General features: G+C 38.2%; 2 protein-coding genes across 2 annotated transcripts in view; one reads left to right on the top strand and one right to left on the bottom strand.

Moving 5' to 3' along the window:
• PIGB (phosphatidylinositol glycan anchor biosynthesis class B) overlaps positions 1-11,743 on the top strand; it is a 34,123-nt gene extending 22,380 nt beyond the window's left edge. The window contains exons 8-12 of the mRNA XM_010597987.3: positions 1,093-1,304; positions 2,301-2,365; positions 7,562-7,775; positions 9,978-10,158; positions 10,483-11,743. Of these exons, the coding sequence (XP_010596289.1) occupies positions 1,093-1,304; positions 2,301-2,365; positions 7,562-7,775; positions 9,978-10,158; positions 10,483-10,617 (807 nt within the window). The 3' untranslated portion in view covers positions 10,618-11,743. The remainder of the gene's footprint in view (positions 1-1,092; positions 1,305-2,300; positions 2,366-7,561; positions 7,776-9,977; positions 10,159-10,482) is intronic.
• CCPG1 (cell cycle progression 1) overlaps positions 8,619-19,335 on the bottom strand; it is a 46,428-nt gene continuing 35,711 nt past the window's right edge. The window contains exons 7-9 of the mRNA XM_003418324.4: positions 17,830-17,951; positions 14,032-15,431; positions 8,619-11,594 (exon numbers count right to left, since the gene is read on the bottom strand). Coding sequence (XP_003418372.2) covers positions 11,405-11,594; positions 14,032-15,431; positions 17,830-17,951 — 1,712 coding nt within the window. The 3' untranslated portion in view covers positions 8,619-11,404. The remainder of the gene's footprint in view (positions 11,595-14,031; positions 15,432-17,829; positions 17,952-19,335) is intronic.

Raw genomic sequence — 19,335 nt, 5'->3', positions numbered from 1 at the left:
TATTGCACTAATCCATTAATATTTGGGAACAGAGACAAATTTTCTTTTTAATGGTAGTAAAAGGGTACATTAAAAAAAATAACTTCTAGAGTATGCCTTTGGTTCAATTTGCTATATATATATTTTTTAATAATTATTTTACTGTGTTTTAGGTAAAAGTTTACACAGCAAATTAGATTCCCCTTTAACAGTTTTTATACAGATTGTTCTGTGCCATTCAATTTTCTATATAATTGCATATTCCTTATTGATGTTCAAGAGTCTGTTTTAAAGCACGGAAGATACATTTTTTTTCAGGTTTGTATTAATAAAGGTTAAATTTTTAAATCTTTTCTTTTTTTGACCCTTAATCATTCAGAAATCAATTTAACCAGAATACTTCTTCAATCATTTGGTTTGAGATTTTAATCTCATGACTTCTGGTAATGGCCTTTGGTTGTTCTAAAATTCCCTTTTCTCCCCTTAAGTGTCACTTATGGCTCTGGGGACAGACTGCCCCGGCTTGAAGCCTTGAGCCCTCATTACTGCTAAGTTACCTATGTTTCTTGCCATGGCGTCCTTCTCTGGAAATAACTGAGGTACCTCTCTCATGAGGCTGGGGGACAACCAAATGAAATGATACACGTAAAAGGCTACAGCAGTACCTGGGCCAAGTGAGCACTCCTTTTGGCTCTCACTGCCGCTGCTGCTGTCATGGTCCTCTGCTCCGCTGTAACTGAAACTGTAATGTTCTCAAGGCTTCATCTGATAGGTAATGTGATATAATAAGGTGCTGCAGTAAAACTTCTGATATGGGTGACACATGAAATTGTTTCTAAGGATCCTCTTTATCTCTAATTAGATGTAAAACTTACATTGCCAAAGTGAGTATGAATGTTTATTTTTTGAATCTCAGAATCTAGGTCTTACAAATTAACAAAGCACATACCAATTCTTGGGGCAGAAAAAAAATAATAGTTAAGAATGTAAAATTTGTCTGGTTTTTAGATTTCATTCTTGAGTTAAAATCAAGATTCTCTCAAATTCTGTAATGCCAAAGATTCATACTTAGCACTAACACATTCCTATCTCTTTTTCTTTCAACTCTGCCAGTGGACTTTGGTTCAATTTAATTTTTTGAAATTTAATGTGCTTCAAAATTTGGGAACATTTTATGGTTCTCATCCATGGCACTGGTACTTCAGTCAAGGACTTCCAGTTGTCTTGGGTACTCACTTACCCTTCTTTATTCATGGCTGCTTTCTCGCCCCAAAGAGGTACCGGATACTTTTGGTGACTGTGCTCTGGACAGTCCTCGTTTATAGGTAAGATTTTATTTTTTCAGTTGTTAATTATTAAAGTTTAATGTTAACAAAATTGACTAACTTGATTCTTCAAAAAGTTAACTTTAGCTTTTGGAGACATGTTAACTCTTAGGATTTGTTAGATTATTTAGCAGACAAAAGTGTGAATTATGCCAGAGCTCATAGTGAATATTTCAGATATGTATACTTTTTTACCAAGGATTACACTCAATTTTTAAGAAATTGAACAGATTCTATTTTCTTTTTAAAAAACAGAAACTATAAAAATTTTAACTATTAAGGCTATTGTCAATTCCAATTCATAGTGACCCTATAGGACAGAATAGAACAGCCCCATAGGGTTTCCAAAGCTGTAAATCCTTAAGGAAGCAGACTGCCACATCTTTCTCCCAAAGAGCAGCTGGTGGGTTCAAACGTCCAACCTTTTGGTTAGCAGCCAAGCGCTTAAGCGCTGCACCACCAGGGCTCCTATATTGAAAGACTTTAACAAAAAAAAAACCTATGGCCGTCGAGTCAATTCCAACTCACAGCGACCCTATCGGACAGAGTAGAAGTGCCCCATAGGGTTTCCAAGGAGCACTGGTGAATTTGAACTGCTGACCTTTTGGTTAGCAGCTGTAGCTGTTAACCACTAAGCCACCAGGGTTTCCACTGAAGGACTAGAGAAATACTATTTGAAAATAAAAATATATGCATTTTTATTCCAAATTTGAGTAATGTTATGTACTTGTATTGGTAATAGAAAAATCTTCTTTTAGAATGTAATTGTACTTTAAAATTTCACATTGATATCAAACGTTATGATTTATTTTAATACATCATTATCATCTTATAACTAAAAAATGAGACTGATTCCTGAGCAAGAAATTCATTCCAAGTACTTAGAAAATAAATAGATCATGTTAACTATATTTCATTTTAAACACATTAATTTCTGCAACTATCCTGTAATATGAGAAAATAATGGTTTTCTTTTAATATCTTTTTTTGTTCCAGCATGGTGAGCCACAAAGAATTCAGGTTTATCTATCCAGTTTTACCATTTTGTATGGTGTTCTGTGGTGAGTATTTTTGTTTAATATAGAAAAAATATTTATATAGAAATAGCTGTTGTTGTTGTTGTAGTCAGATGCCATCAAGTCAGTTCTGACTTATAGCAACCATCTACAACAGAAGAAGACACTGCCTGGTGAACACACAAATAGGTAAAAGACAGTAAATGCTCATTAACTCTAAATATTTATTCTCAACTAGGCTAAATGAAAATTACTTGTTTCTTCATTTCAAATTGTATTACTCCAATATCCCCCCTTTTTTAGTCTGCAGTATCCTTTTTTCCTGCATCCTATAAAGTGAGGAAAAACATAAGGAACCAATTTCCAAAACACCTTTTGGTGGTATTGTTTCTGGCTGTTAGAAACCTTTTACTAAAAAGTAAAGAAATACATCTATTTTAGAACACCTATTTTAAGTTAATGGCTGAACTGTGAGTCTTCATTTTCACAAATGAAAAATATATTTATAGCTGTTGAAACTAGTTTTTAATGCTTTTACACACAGAAAACATTTACCCAAGACTCACCCCCTAATCGTATTCAATTTTTAAAGTTTTTTTTGGTGGGGGGAGAGGTGAGGGCTTTTCTCCATTTTTCCACTAGGACTTTGCAGTCATTTTTTCACATGTGACTTCTAAAAGTTCTTCCTTTTACTCAGCTCTGGAAAATCTGAACTTTTTAATGTTAATTTCCACCCACTGGTTTAGAAAAATTACTGAAACTTTATTAACTTCAAGTGTAATTCAGAATAAATGATTGCGGGCTTCCTTCAAATACTAAGAACTAAAAAAATCACTGGGTTGAGGAGGGAAAAAATTATAACCAACCAAATGACTGGAGGCAGGTTAGCTGGGGCTTGTTCACTTGGTGCAGGCAGGATTCCGAGAGGCACAGAAGTGTCTAAGGCCCTCTGAACGCATGCTTGGAACTGGTACACTCTCGCTTCCACCACATTCTTTGGCAAAGCAAGTCACAAGGCCAAGCCAGATTCAAGAAGTAGGGAAGTAAACTTCATCCTCTCAGCGGGAGTGGACACAGGAAGGGGAATAATCGCAGCCACTTTTTCAGTTCTTAAGTCTAGAAAACATCTTTCTGCAGGTGCCTCCGACCCTCAGTAAACTGACCTTATGTGTAAGAGAAAGTTGCTGTTGGTGCAGTAACGCTGAAAGTCTTAGCTTCAAGCTGTCCTTTCTGCTGATACGTTTCCAGCACCTGCTACAACTCTGGGTTGCATGTCTGCTTCCTCTTTCTTCACCACAGTGGCCAATGCAGACTGGTCTCTGATCGGGCCACTTTCTTTTTCCAGTTTGAATCCTTTTATCAAATGGCACATGCACACAGTTTGAAAAGTCATTCCGTAAGAAGTTTAAAAACAAAAAAGGACCCTTGCCTTCCCTCCCATTTCTCTTCCCCAGAGGCAATCACTTTCACCAATTTTAGGTGGCTTTGGTATTTATCTCCATCTCTCTAAATAAAATGCTTATAATGCCACTTACAGATCTTTGTTTGGGGCGTTATTTGCTGGCTTCTCATTATGGAAGGTAAAATACAGCTTTATCTCCTTTGCAAAGTAGCAAAATGAAACCCTTTTGACACGTCCATCTGCCTGTGCCCAGGGCCCTTGTTATGGCTCTTAGAGCCCACTTCACTCCTTCCAGTCCCTTCTCCGGTGTCCCACTCGGGAACTGTGCTACCTTTTGTTTTTCTCATTAAACACAAAAACGAAGCTGACCTAATAGCTTTTCTAAGAAGTCTTTTAAGATGAAGAGATTAACTGAGATATATTTCTAATTGGTAGAAAGTAGTAGAGATTTTTAACACTGGGTTTTCTGATAATTCTTGCCAAATGAGGATGCATCCTTGCTACCCCTCAGTGAGTCTGACACAGTAACGTACAGCCTCACACTTTCCCATCCTTTCCACCACCTTGACCCTTAAGAAGGGACTCGTCAGTCTTTGACGGAGAAAACATGCACACTCAAGCTCTAAAATCTAAATGTTACAGTGAAACCTGTTTGAGCTGGAACTTGGGGGGACTGCCTTGTTTTTCCAGGTCCCACAAGTGTTCTGCCTTTGACAAGGTAGTCTTGTCACTTTTCTATCGCTCGTTTTAGTGGAAAATACTTGGCTATTCCTTCGCTTGACAGGTTGCCGCCTTATGCAGTTGCCAGCTTTCAAAGGTTTTACTGTATATGATTTTTAGGAGATATGACTGAGTAAAGAAAGAGGAGCCAACTCATGAAGGGCCTTCTTCTGTACTCAAGTTTTTAGATTTTATTCTGGAGACTAATCAATGTAATAGACATAATGGGTTTAAAATACTTTTTAACAGTGGTTTGATAAAAGTGATTTGATAAGAACCCAGTATATTTTTAAATTTTATTATAAAAATAACAAATGCTCATGATACCAGAAAAAAAAAAAACCCTGAAACATTAGCGTGTGGTCCTCTAATCATCTGGTCCTGTCCCCCAGAGGTAACTATTGTTAATACTTATTCAGTTCTTCCAGAACTTTTCTGTGTACTCACTTTTAAGTGTCTTTTCATAGGCCCAGATAACAGGATCAAGTTAAGTATTCTGGGCTATTAATTTAGCGCTGAGTTGGGAGGAGTCACTCAAAGGACAAGTAGTCAGCAGAGGTCATACAGAGACCTTGTTCTTGTGGAACTACGAGGGGTACGGTGTGGTCTCCACATGGGTTCGTGTTCCCAGCATCTTCAGTGATGGCGAGGGGAGCCTTATGTTAGGTTACCTTACTTTCGTGGTGATGGTGATCACTTTCCAAAGCCAGTTCATTTTAGGGTGGATCAGTAAGAACTGCATCTTCATATTATTTGGAGGTACAGTTAAATAGGCTTACCGCATGGCAGCTATTGGAATTATATTAATTATCTCTTTTAAACACTGAAGAAACACTTCTGCCTCCCCAGGAAAACAGGGATCCTTGGCTCCTCTTGGTGGCTCACTCAGTCTAGCAGTAGGCCTGCAATCTTGCCAGCTCTAGCTTGAGAAACTCCAGTGTCTGAAGCTTTTCGGTGTCAGACGGTTTGAACTGAGACTTGACGGTTGGACTCTTGACTGACGCTATGAAGTCAGATTCTTTTCTAACATATACACAGTCATTTGATGATAAAGGAAATTAACTTCTGAAGATATTTTTCCAGTCTGTCAAATGTTTAGTAATACAAGATGCTAAAAATGTATGTGCATAACAGCCATCTTCAGCTTTTAAATGAGGTTCATCCCAAAACTTCATTTCTGAGTTGAAACTTGAAATGCACTTTGCCTCAGAACATCCTGTGACGTGTAGTGAGGCTCCCAGAACACCCACCAAGGCTCCTGACCCAGTGCTAGAAAGTCAGTCGGAATGGCAAGTGATGGTGTCTCCACTGTCCCTCAGGAAACTCAGTGATCACCTGACTCCCCCTAAGCACTGCTCAACTCTTCCTTCTCTTCTCAGAATTTTGTCTTACTTCTCCAAATAACACAGAGGAGCAGTTCTCACTGAAATGATCCACCCTAAAATGAGCTAGCTTTACAATGTGACAATCACTACCACGTAGTAACCATCACCAAACTTAAAAGGATAACCCCCCATCACTGAAGGTGCTAGGAACATGCACATTTTCCATCAGCATCTACCAGAGCGCGGTTTTTACAGCATCTACCACCATGGATTCCAGTTTTGCAGTAACCACCCACACCACTGTACCCCAGTGCCATAGTTTCTGACGTAGCTTTCAGTGACCACGTAGCGAATGAGTAAACACTTTATAGGTGCCTGCCTTGTACTTCAGTGAATATTGCTAACAGCAAGCCATCATCTTCTGGGGCCTTGTCAGGTGAGCTTAATGTAGTTTTTCGTAACTGGAAGATACTGGAAGGTAGATTTAGTCTTTGTCAATCCAAGGAAGCTTTTCATTTTCAAGCTGTAGTTGCTGGTCTGTTGTATCTGTGACTGGAGTTGCTATTATAGATGGCAGAACTGTGGGATCCTATTTCATTTCTAATAAAGCTAATTCTAAGTCTCATCTTTAGTAAGATCCTCATTTTACCATTTCAATATGGATTTAAGTTTTAAATGATAGTTTTCTCGATTTGAGTACATTTTCCCCTCATACCACCTTTCAGAAAGTTCTCTGGGTAATCAGAGCTATTTTAAGTAGATTAACAGTACCAGGTGAGATGGATATGTGATATCCAAATTACAGAATGGAATGAACTGTGGGTAATGTTACTAAAATATTCACAGAGGTGGAAAAATTGAACATCTAATATTTCTTGCCTAATTTTGATTTCTGCCATTAAGTGGTAGCTGTCAGATGTCTTAAAATGGATGATTGTTTTCAGTCCTGATAACCATATTATTTAGGTTTTGGACATTTAGTGTGGCATTTTGTATTCTCCATCAATAACTGATTGTTCTACTTTCATTTTGTTCTGTTTGTTCTACTTTTGTTTTTCCTTGGCCTCACCTAACAAGTACTTTTATGGATGAAAAAAGAAAAATTGTTCAGCATCTCCACAGTGCCCCGAAATACAATGAAAGAGAAAAAAGTAAGACATGAGCACCTTTTTTTCCAAAAAGATAGAGAGAGAGATCTATGCTACCACTCATACACTAACCACTGAAAATCTCCCAGGAGCCCACTGGCATATTTTTCTAGGGGGACACTCTGTTGTGCATCCCCCAGAATGACTAAGACTGTAATATCCATGCCAGCACTTGGGAGATAAAAGAGAAGAGGCAGGGAAGTGGAATAAATAGAGGTCCTGTTTATTTAGCAACTCTTACGTACCAGGACAGGCACTAGACGTGTATTTTTTCTAATACCTGGAGAAAGTACTACTTTCCCATTTGCAGATGGGGAAAATAATGCTCATCTAAGTGCAGCAGCCTGTGCCAGAGCTCAGATTCAACCTTGGGTCTCTTGGATTCCATAGCCATGCTCTCTCTACTACATGTCAATGTCTTTTTGTAAAAAAAAAAAAAAAAAGGTAAGACCTGGGTGACAATGGATAAAGATAGTGAATGCTCAGGGAAATTATAAAGATGCCTTATTGTTTATTGTTTGTTTGCCCATGACAACATTACAGCTTGTGGTATCACAAAGTTACAAATGTGTTTGCAGTTAACATTACTTAACTGTAAGAAAACAGACGGCTGGGGTCACAGTTCCGTGTGTCCATCTTCACCTAGGACACTCGCTAAACCACCTGAAGGTTTGGAAGAAACCAGCTGTAAGTTTCCTGTTTCTGTCAAACGTGCTCCTCACCCTCTACACTGGGCTGGTTCATCAACGAGGTGCCCTTGATGTCATGAGTCACATTCAGGAACTCTGCCCCAGCAGCCACGGCACATCTGCAGCCTCAGTGTTTGTAATGATGCCTTGCCACTCGACTCCTTCTTACAGGTAGTGAACTTCCCACTGTATGGTGTTATCAAGACGACGAAGCTGACTACTTACAAATTCCTGTTTCGATTCCTAGATTTAAATTAATTGATCACTCATCAAATGATTATACAGGAAATCTGAAACTCTCATACTTATTCATTGGTGGATTTTAAAAATCATTTGAATTGTCAATGAAAATTGCACACCACTTTTAAATAAACTTTAATATTATTTTTGTTAATGTAAACAAACCACACTTATATGAATCTGACTTAAATGTGGAATAAATCATTTTATAGGCATTTGATAGTTTTTTTAGTAAAGAAATTCAGTTATCACTGGTTACTACAAATCGTTTTACTAATACATCTTGTATTTACACTATTTTAGATTAATTTCAAAGCACTGGCTTCTAGCCCACCTTTCCTATGAGGCTGTTGTCCTGGCCTTGAGCTAGTTTTTTCATCTCTTTGAACGTCAGTTGTCTCACCCATAAAATTAGGGAAATGAATTAGATGGTGTTCTAATGCTTGAATTGTTTCTGAAAAATGTAAAATGTTCAAATTGCCTCAACTATGCAGGGCCTTTATAGACACCCACTTGGCCCTGTGCTTTATTTCAGAAAACCACATTACCATTTGCCTGATAAGGGTATAGGGACAAGGCAGCCAGCTTTCCTACAAAAAGGTCTACACCTGTTTAACTCAGTCTGGCTTTAAACAATCTCAAGTTTCTGTGTGCACACATTCAAGCATTCAACTTATTATCAACATGCATATAATCTTAGGGAAATTTAACATGTTTGTGATATCCAACTGAATTTCTAATGCCAATCATTAACATACAATTTGGAAAACTGTCTACCATAAGCCACAGGTTAGATAGAAGACCTCAAATAAGGATCTCCTACTTTTTTTTTTTTTTTACCATATAAACAGAGTAGGGCTGAGAGCGGGACATGCATCTCTCCCTTCATGCTCACACAAGTGGTAACACTGCAGAGGTACCAAGACGCTGCCCATGTGTGATGGTGGTGGTGGTGCTGGTTGACGTCTTAGGCTTTGTATAGTTCTCCAGGTTTTCTGATTTTACTCTTTCCAGCATACAATGGAGGAAAAGACATCTGTTGCCTACTCTGGAGCAGGACCTACATCTCCAAAATTGTTACAAAAGTCTTAATGTTACTAGATCTTGTGTAAATTTACTTAGCATTTCATAGGTAAAATAAACCTCCATTGCGTAATTATTTATTTTAATTGGACATCTTAACTCTTTGTATCAAATGAGGTTTACTTTTTCCTGAGGCAGAGTTATAAACACGGCTTTTGTATGGCCCAAGTAACTGGGTTAAATTTGTCATGATTATACTAGAGACTCTAGTCTTTCCATGCCACTCTACCACCATTACTTTAGATGTTAATCAGTGAACACATGTTGCTCTCTATTACTAAATCTTATTTATAAGGTTAAAAAACAAAGCAGAAGAGAACTTGTCATTTAAGGATGTAACCTGCCCAATTCCTGGTTCATAACCAGGTTTCTACGTTGCCAGATAGGCCTGTGAAGGATTACTCCTACACAGGCAGTCCTGTAACAGGGTTACAACCATCTGACGTATGCACAATTCATACCTGCCCTTTAATGTTACATAAATTTGCCCTCGCTTTGAAACAACTGAACCAACCCCTGCTCAGAACAAATTCTTCAATGCAAATCACCTTCACTCGCTGCAGGTGCAGCTTTTAAATCACCGCAAAGTCTTCGAGTCCTTTTTTGCGGGGAAGTCAGGCTAAAGAGGAACCATAAGCATGTGTTCAGACCACCTACATATCCGACTCAACGAAAGGAATGGATCTCAACCGTAGCCCAGGGACTGTCTGTATTAACAAGTAACTTACTTGATTGCCGGGGCCATTTAATTCCTGGAACAGCTTCCTAATGCTAGAGAATCTGAGACCCCGAGCTGGTAGCTGACCTAGCTCCACCTCAGAATGGAGTTTCGTGCTTTAGTGTGGACTTGAAGGTCCCAGCAGTGTCACTGCTGCTGCAATGCAACATGGTGTGGGCATCATGTTCTCCATCTCTGAGAAAACTGCATTAACTGGACCCTGGTTTACAGAGTTTACATTCTGTCATATGAACATGAAATATCTTGAGTAATTTGAATACTTTTGTTGTTTTTTACTTCTTCCAACTATAATGGTAACTTTCTTTTCACAGCCATGTTCACTGCCCACTTCCAATGCGATTTCTCCAGTGTCCCCCAGACCTGACTGGAAAAAGTCATTATCTTGATGAAGCAGATACATTTTACCTAAATCCCTTAAACTGGCTATATAAAGAGTTTCACAATGATTCATCATTGCCTACTCACTTGATCATCTTTAGCATTTTGGAGGAGGTAAGTAAACATGAAAAACTCTGAATATTTTTATTTCACCTTAGGTTTGGCAGACACTCAGGTAAACAAGAGAACATAACCTTTTGTACGGTCCCTTTCAAACTCAATATTTTATAATTGTCTTTTCCCCAGTCAAAATCAGCCCCAGTTCTGTTACTGTTAAGGTATGTTACTTACCATAAGTTAACACTTCCCTCAAGACATTTCATTAAGTTTTATTAAGAAAACAGTTCTTGAGAAATTAGAATAGGCAAGTCTAAAATTCTTTTAAACAGTACTCAGTTAAAATGTAGCCTCATTTACTTAAACATTGTTTGCTTCTAGGAAATAAGTGCTTTCCTAATTTCAAGCAACTATGAGAGAACTGACATAATCTTCCACACTCACTTGCCAGAAGGTCGAATTGGAAGTCACATACACATCTATGAGCGGAAGTTAAAAGGAAAACTCGACAGGTGAAATTCTGAACCGTGCTTAGATGTTTCCCAGAGAAACTGACACTGCTGGATGGAAATATTCAGATCCTACTTAGATCCTCCAGTAAAAACTGGACAAGATTCTTGGAATTAGCATAAAACCACTATGGATAGCTTTACCAAATACCACTACCTAGGAATGTACAAAATGTCACAAAGTACAAAATTACAGTGCCAGATTTTAAATAAAGAACTTTTGTTTTCCTTGTGGTGCAGTTTTATTGTTTCTTCCACAATATTCAGATGTACAAGAAATTTCACAAGAGAATAAGCCAGCAAGCTCATAAGAAGGCAGCAAATCTTCACAAGTCAGTGGGGCTCTTGAACCCACAAAAGACAAGAAGTATAAGGTTATAAAATACGAAAGCTGAAATCCCATCACAGTGTACTCTTCGAGCTTTACTGCAAACTTAACACAAATATCAGGGTTAATTACACTTTGTCATATATGATCTGAGCTTGCTTTAAGCTCACACTCTAAAAGGAAGTCTCACTTCATGCACAAAATCTGTCGCATGCCTGGCTTCCTTTACAGTAAAACCAGAGCTGAACGTTCCCAGTGCCAAAACAATTCCGCAAAGCTAAACTACAGGAAAGTGCAGGTTAGTAAGCTTTTGACTGATGCTTCCGAGTAATGGTATAAAGTCATCAAACCGATACTTAGAAATGAAAATGACACCGTCATCTTGATAATTCCACCTTAGTTTCAACACCAAACATTCCAGAAAACACCCGTGTTTCTCTTACAGTTTTTAACTTAACCGTGACGGTCAATATTTAGGATCAAAAGGTAACTGCCCCAATTCTATTTCCAGATGTGCCACGTGTCTTCCATTAGTGCGACCATGTTTATGCCATTTACCTTCCCTTTTATAAGGCTGTGGCTGAGGATACTTCTGCTCTTGTTTTCGATGCCTGGAGTTTTCAATATTTACCGTACGTTGCTTTTTATCAGGTCGACTGAAAGCAGTAAACACATTTTTCATCTATGTTAGAGTTAAATTTATTTAAATTAGCAACAAGTTTAATGTTTTTTCCCATTAATTTACTACCTGAACACTCTGAAGAAAAAAAAAAAGGTGTTAATCTCAACTATAACCCTAATATATGTATACAAAAAAATAAGAGAGTGATTCAGTGAATATTAACATTAACCTATGGAAATTAAAAAGTAGACAAATAACTACTGGCAAAAAGGGGAAATAGTCAACAGGTAATATAAAATGTGACAATAAAATAATGAGATGTGTTTCCTTTTATTTTTTGTTTTTTTGAAGATCAATCCCTCTCCACTGGCTTCACTCCTCAGCAGAAATATGTAAACATCACCAAAGTTTCTAGCTAACTTTTCTGACTTCTTAGGTTCATAAGCGATGTCGGCACTTACTACTTTCCTCCGTCGCTACATGATCAGGCTTCTGTCACTACTTCACTGAAATAGTTCATACTGCCACCTGTGGCCACCCAATTCCCAAGCCAAGAAACTTTTTTTTTTTTTAAGCATTTGGTATATTTGAATATTCCTTTTTCTTGAGACGGTATTCATTTATCTGGTCTTATCTTTGAGGATGTTGGTGTTCCTCAGGAGCCTGACAGGTATCTCTAGCCCAGACCCCACGAATGCACGCACATGTGCATGCTAGGAGAGTCCTACATCCATACAACTAATGGCCAACCAATCCTTCTCCACTGGAGTGTCAACAGGCACCTCTGGCCTCGGGTAGCACAAACGGTTAAGCATTGGCCTACTAACCAAAGGTTGGCAGTTCAACCCACCCAGAGGCACTTCGGAAAAATGACCTGGTGATCTGCTTGCAAAAGGTCACAGTCATGAAAACCCTATGGAGCACAGTTCTACTCTGACACACACTGGGTCACTCACTATGAGTTGTAATTGACTCAAGTGGAACTGGAACGCACCTCCAAGCACAATTTTCATCTCTAATTCCCCCGATCCAAAACCTTTCCTGGTATTCTCTATCTTGGTGATGGTATCCCACTATCCAACTTGTGATTCAACCCAGAAATCTGGAAGTCATTGTCACTTTCTAGTTTGACAACAAATACCAGCAATTTTACTATCTACTGTTCAAATCTGCTCACCATTTCACCCCACTACTATTATCCTAGTTCAAATTCTACTCAGCTCACATCTGGATTGTTTCAAAGACCTTGTTTTCTACCTTCACCTCTTTCCAATCCACCCTCCAGGCTGCGGCCAGAGATCTAAGTTCTGATCCCACCTCAAAACTCTTCAGAGGTTCTTCCTGTCCTACAGGACAAATCCTTTAACATAAAACGAGGCTCTTCATAATCTAATTCATCTACCCATCCCCCAGCACTACCCTGCTCCTTGATAAGGCATGTCTTCCCATCTCCAAACCTTTGCAAACGCAGTTCCCCTTGAGTGGAACGCACTCCCCTAATATGCTGGACAAGTTTGCATTTCTCCTTCAAAAGTTAGTTTTTAAAAGTTTCAACTCAAAGGCTACATGACTCATCTCAAACATCTCTGACAGACTAAGGCCATCATATACATACCTCCATACCTTTGTTTCTCCTCTCTTACAGTGAATTACCTGTTCACCTAACTCTCCACTAGCTTGTGAGCACCTTCACAACAAGAATCTTTCATGTTTCCTCAGGGCATCCTCACGGTGCTCTGCTTGTTATAGGCACAAGATATTTAATGACTAAAAACACCAGAATCAGTCTCATTATTTTATAGACACATTACGTTTATTCAAAAAGTTGAGTTTTATGTTACAGAATAAAGCTGATAAGCAATGAATAAAAAGTTATTTTTAAAAGTTATATATAGGAAGCACACACAACTTCTGGCTTGCTAAATCCACCTCTTGGATCGTGCCTCTAACTTTATCAACACTAATTCTGTAATAAGTGTATAAAATACCATAATTAAGTTGGTAAATAGAATGGACAAATGAAAACAGGTGAGATAACAGAACTGTTATATATGAGCTCTTTGAATTCAAAGTAAATTGGTGTTCACTCCTAGCTTCCCAAGGTGAGTATATAAATAAAAGAGAAAATAAAAATAATTTCACTTAAGGTGATTATCTTTTCATATAAAGTATACTAAAAAGAAACAAAACAGGCTAAAAAGAAAATTTTAATTACGTATTCTCAATTGATTTTTTAAGGTAAGAATTAAGTCATTTGCTCAAGTCAAACTGATACATGAAATTTTAAGTTTGTAATAGCTATAATTTTAAAATTTCATCTTTTGCTTTCATTTTTTTCTGATTTCTCAGTGGCAATACAGTATGCCTTTTACAAATATTAATCTTTCAAGAAACTTTATCAAATGATAAAAATCTACCCAAACTGTAGGGGTCAAAAACTATTATGATAACATGGTGCTATGTAAACCGACCTGGGTCCATACGGAGGGGAAAAAGTGTCACCAAGGAAGTGTCTATATATATATCCATCCAGATTCTCAAACACGCCATCATTATCTATGTGGTACTCCTCCAGGGCTTTCAGATAATCTTTAACATCACTAACAAAGTCGATGAAGAGCTTCTGATCGTGTATAAAGACACCATTTAGGAAAAACTGATTGATGAACTGATCAAGTTCTTTCCAATGATGGAAGCCATCCAGTTCTTTCAATAAGTATCTCTGTATTAACTGTCTAAATTCGTCTATCCTTATCGGATTCAAGGCTACATTGAAAAGGCTAATGGATTCCTGTCGAGCACAGTCAAATACGTCAGAACAACCCTTTCTCAAAGAACGATCATTTTCATCACAGTCACGCTCAGCACCGCATTTCCCTGAAGGTGTGTTTCTTCCAAAGTGAAGGGGCTTTTCCTTCCTCCCCGTTCTCTGCACAGTAGGGCCTCTACTATTCTGGTTTTGTGTGGTTGTCTTATATTGCGGATGGAAATATTCACGATAAACTGTTCTTGACTTTTTAGCTGCAGCTTCTTTTGTAGCACCAAATTTTTTATTACCCTTTTCATCAAAGATATTCTTGGTGGTATCTTTGAAATGTCTGAAAGTAGATTTAACTGAATCTGAGAATTTTTTCAGATTTTCTTTGACAGCTTCTTTAGCCTGTTTGATTTTTTCTTTATGATGCCTCACAAATTCCTTGGTTGAATTCTTCATTGCATCAAATGTTTCCTTAACTGAACCCAAAAAGGTTTCCTTTGACTTATTTTTAGCCCTGTGGCCTCCTCTGCCACCTTTCTTTTTTCCATCAGTTTCTTGTTTTCCATTTTGATCCTTTGCCTCAACATACAGTCTTTCCCACAAATCAGAACGCTGCTGTTCAAAGGTTAGCTTCTGCTCCAGCTCGCTAAGTCTTCCCCGTAAGGTTTCTATTTCCTTTTTTTCAGTCAGTACATTGGTAGAGTCCGGGTTGCCATATGACTGACTAGTGCTTAACTGCTGGACTTCCACCCTTAAGGCCATGGTTAATAGTCGTTCTCTGTCCAGTTCCCTCTTTAGGGTCTTTGCTTCTGCCAGTAAAGTCTCCCTTTGATTAAGAAAGCTGTGTGTCTTCTTCTTTTCCTCTTCTAAATGCTGCCTGAGTTTCTGGTTTTCTGTAACTAATTCAGTACTTGTTCCTTTATCTTCTAATATCCTAATCTGTTCTCTTAGTTTCCTTAACTCTTCCTGTAATGAACACAAGGCTTTTTCTTCTTTCTCTAGAGATATTCTTAAATACTGATTTTCTGTAGCAAGGTTCTTTTTCTGAGTTTCAAAGGACGTTTTCTCTGCTTCAGTCAGGGTCCAACACCTTGCAAGGTTCTTCTTCAATGACTGTTTTGAAAAGGAAGAAAGAAAAATGTCAAGTGCATTAAAAACTAAAGTTAAATCTTTAAGATACAGAAATATCCCATGAACTTTCTTTCTGGAAAAGCTATCCTTTGGGTAGTGTTTTCCATAGTATAAAAATGAGAAAATACAAAGATCAGATGCAAGAAAATGCACAGCAGAGGACTACGCCGTACCAAGAACAAGGGCAAAGTGGAAAACGTCAAAGACAGGAAAGTTAGCTAGTGTGGAATTTATCCCTAACGGGATTTTTTAAAAGAGATCATATGAAATCTTTACTGGTTTGGGGCCCCATTTTACAAGTTAGGAGAAGAGTATAGTCCTTTTATCTTTTGACTATGGGACTCAATCTCTCCTGAGAAGGCTTCTGGAGAATTTAGGCAGGACTAAAGGCTTCTCTGATGTTTGGGTGGGGGAGATTATCTTTTATAAAAAGTAAAATTACCGCCTGAGCTGACTTTGGGCTTCAAAAAATTATTGGTAATAACTGCACCCTTTGAAGAAACACTTCAATAATCTCAGCCCCATTTAAAAGATCTTAGTCCTATGCAAATTAACATTTCTAGGGTCAGGGGAGGTCTGCAGGTGCTTTAGAGGACAGACTCAATCTTGGTAACATTATAACTAATTTCCCCAATTTCAAATAAACTTCTGAAGTGACTATAACTCAGACTACCTATGTAACTCTGAAACCAGCACCCCAGACAGAGAGAAATCATGTTTGGTCAGGTTTACAGAATTTAACAGCAGCTCAAAGTAGCCTTGACTGACCTGATTTTTTTTTCAACGTACATTAGTAACAAACACTAACCAAAACCAGCAGAAAATTAAACAATATGCTTCAGCAGGTCAGTGACAACACCGTAAATATACAGATACAACATTATCTAGTCAGTTAAAATATCTTAACATATAAATCTTCAAAATGATACTTAAATTTGGCTTAATTTATCACAGACATTACGGTGATCCCAAGTGAATCCAGAGCAGCAATATATCTAGTTGCAAAAAAAAAAAAAAGTCCTTTGGAAAATAACCACCTGAAACGGTTGCTGTACTATCTCATTAATCTTCAGAGAACAAATTAAAATTTAAAACGTCATTACAGTCATTTCATCTCCTCTCCCTTCGTGAGAGATAACGACAGTTTCATCGACCCAAGAGCAGCAGACTAGCGAGAGAACAGGCTGACGTGGCGTCATCTTTAAATGCGTGAGCACAGGCAAGCCACAGAGTACTGGAAAGTACAACACTCCTCATCTGACAAACTCAGTAATCGTGAAGTGAGTGACTGTTAGCAGGTGCTGAGCAGTTCTTCCACGGAGATCTTCAACATGGGAACTACACTTAACAAAGAGACGAGAGATCTCCAAAAACTGACTCTGAAAGAACCACGCATGGCGAGTCTCCTACAAGCCAGTGCCATCCTATGGAATCAAAAACCATGGCGAAGATGGAAACAGCTACTCTTTTTATAACCACCTGTGATCTAGATGGAGAAAAAGGAACTATTTACAATTAACTTCAGTAGTGCCTTCCTGAAAGAAATACTTTGGATGTCAAATTGGATTCATACACACATTTTGAAAAGGATTTGGAGGAACGGAGCGAAAAGAAACAGCTTACTTTTCTACCATGAATTTTTCAAGTCTCTATAACCTTCCTAGGGAAGCATTAGATAAGAACAGCTGTTTTGCTGGTCCTTGTAAACCCACAAAGGTGTTGGGTAACTGGACAGAACAGACAGAGCCCTGCTGAAGCTAGGTGGGTTTCAGTAGCAAAGGGTAACCTGCTCCCTCCTTTCCATCAGAACTAACATGAGACCAGAGCAAAGGGACTGGCTAACTCCTCCCCTGGTCCAGGGAGGACCTTGGAGAAGCTATAATGCCATACTCTCTTCTTTTCCTCTCACTGACTGAAAATGTTTTGTTTAAATCTGTAAAAATAATATTATAATACAGCATGAAAACCAAAAAAAAAAAACAAAGCATGCCTGTTGCCGTCGAGTTGATTCCAACTCATACAGCACAGTGGTTAGGAATAAGGGCTTTGGAGTTAGATACTTGCAGTCAAACCCAGCTCTTGCCAGTTGCCAATCTTGGGGAAGTTACTTACCCTTTTTCACCTATTAAAGGAAATTAACACTTGCTTTTTTTTTTTTTACTTCACAGTATTGTGAAAAGAAATAAAAGAAATACCGTATATGTATATGATGCATTTATGACACTAACCACCAAAACCAACCAAACCCGCTGCTACCGAGTCAATTCTAACTCAGTAATTTTACCAACGTGATTCCTGACTTACTAATCCACACTGCACTTGTCTCTACAATCATCACTGGGTATCATAACTATTTTTCTGTATTCCTAGTTGTATATACCTTATAGTCTGTCACGGGCTCTTGTTCCTGTTGACATTGAGAAAGATAATCCTTCATATCATTCAGTTCATCTTCATGTACCTTTCTGACCATCTGTTGATGCTTCTGAACCTGAATTGTGCCTAAAATGAAAAATTTCATGAGGGGTATATAACACAGACATTGTGATTACCAACGTTCTAAAATATATAATAAAACATTTAACCAGACAGGATCGTTTTCTTCAAAGTATCAGTATTTCACAGTTGTATAAAAATTCCCACGACAAAATGAATAAGGAGAAACTCAGGCATCACTCAGAGGACGGGAGTGTTAACTGTGTCAATCAAGCACACTTAGGCAGGTCACTATCCTTCTGACCAACAAGCAGGCCACCCACATTACCCTAACAAAGAAGACAATCTTGCTATAATGTTTTTATCCTACTGTGCGCCTCCTGAGTACCTATTAAAGGCACTCCAGGTTTTCTGGGGCGCAGGGGGAGGGCGATCTTTGAAGTAGGTAAGTGTTTCATCCTCTTCCACAGAAAAACAAACCATGATGTCTATTCACAGACTAGAGTCAACAAGGAACAATGAAAATGAACTTTTTCCTCACCGTATTTTGCCTAAATGATAGACACTTTGCCATACAAGTCCAAAAAGTACAGCAGGGAAAATAATTGGCTAACTGTAATTATTCATCATTCTGAAAGGCAAATCTTCATGAATTCTGCAATGGTTAGGTCTGTACTTATAAATACACTTTAAATTTCAAGTCTTGCTTCACATAGGCCAGCCAGGTTGATACGGCACTTCCTCCTAACCTAAACAGAGGTGTAGCTGGAAGTACAACTCAAATGGCTATCTCCTGCTCTGACCACAAGCTAACTTCCTACCACTCTGGGCCAACCTGAGCTCAGTGGTAGACAGCGCTACTCATTTTTCATGATTCCACACACAGACATCACAACTAGAGTACACACCTGTCCCTACCACAGCAGTGATAAAGGAATCCTAAACCAACTAGGATTCTCTCTGTATTTTCACCCTAAAAAAGTTAATTTGCCAAAACATGCTGCTCACATGCCACTACATGCTTCATGCATAAGCACACACACACACACACACACAAAAAAAAATCCACTAATCAAAAATAAGGCAAGATGCATTTGGCAACCTTGTACCTACTGAGTTGCACCACTAGGTAAAGACATCACAGAATTTTGCAACAGAAGGATGCGATAGCTTACTATTTCTTGCATTACTGCTAAGTTATAGTTCCCAGATTAACAGAAAACTTCTATTTCAAACTACCCACTGGAAAATAACCTAAAACTGCATGTTGAGATTTGAATTCAAGGAACTATAACATATGCTTGATAACTGCCTTAGTGTGACTTTTTCCTGCATTTTCAGCTACCTAACTGTAAAGTGTTACTGCCTGTTATGAACAGAATTGTTTCCCCCAAAAAGGTATGTGGAAATCCTAACTCCTGTATCTGTGAATGTGACTTTGTTTAGGGAA

This window comes from Loxodonta africana, chromosome 13 (genome assembly GCF_030014295.1).
Source record: "Loxodonta africana isolate mLoxAfr1 chromosome 13, mLoxAfr1.hap2, whole genome shotgun sequence".
NCBI classification, from domain to species: domain Eukaryota; kingdom Metazoa; phylum Chordata; class Mammalia; order Proboscidea; family Elephantidae; genus Loxodonta; species Loxodonta africana.
Note: the sequence above shows the minus strand (reverse complement) of the source record. Positions and strands in the feature narration are given on the sequence as shown.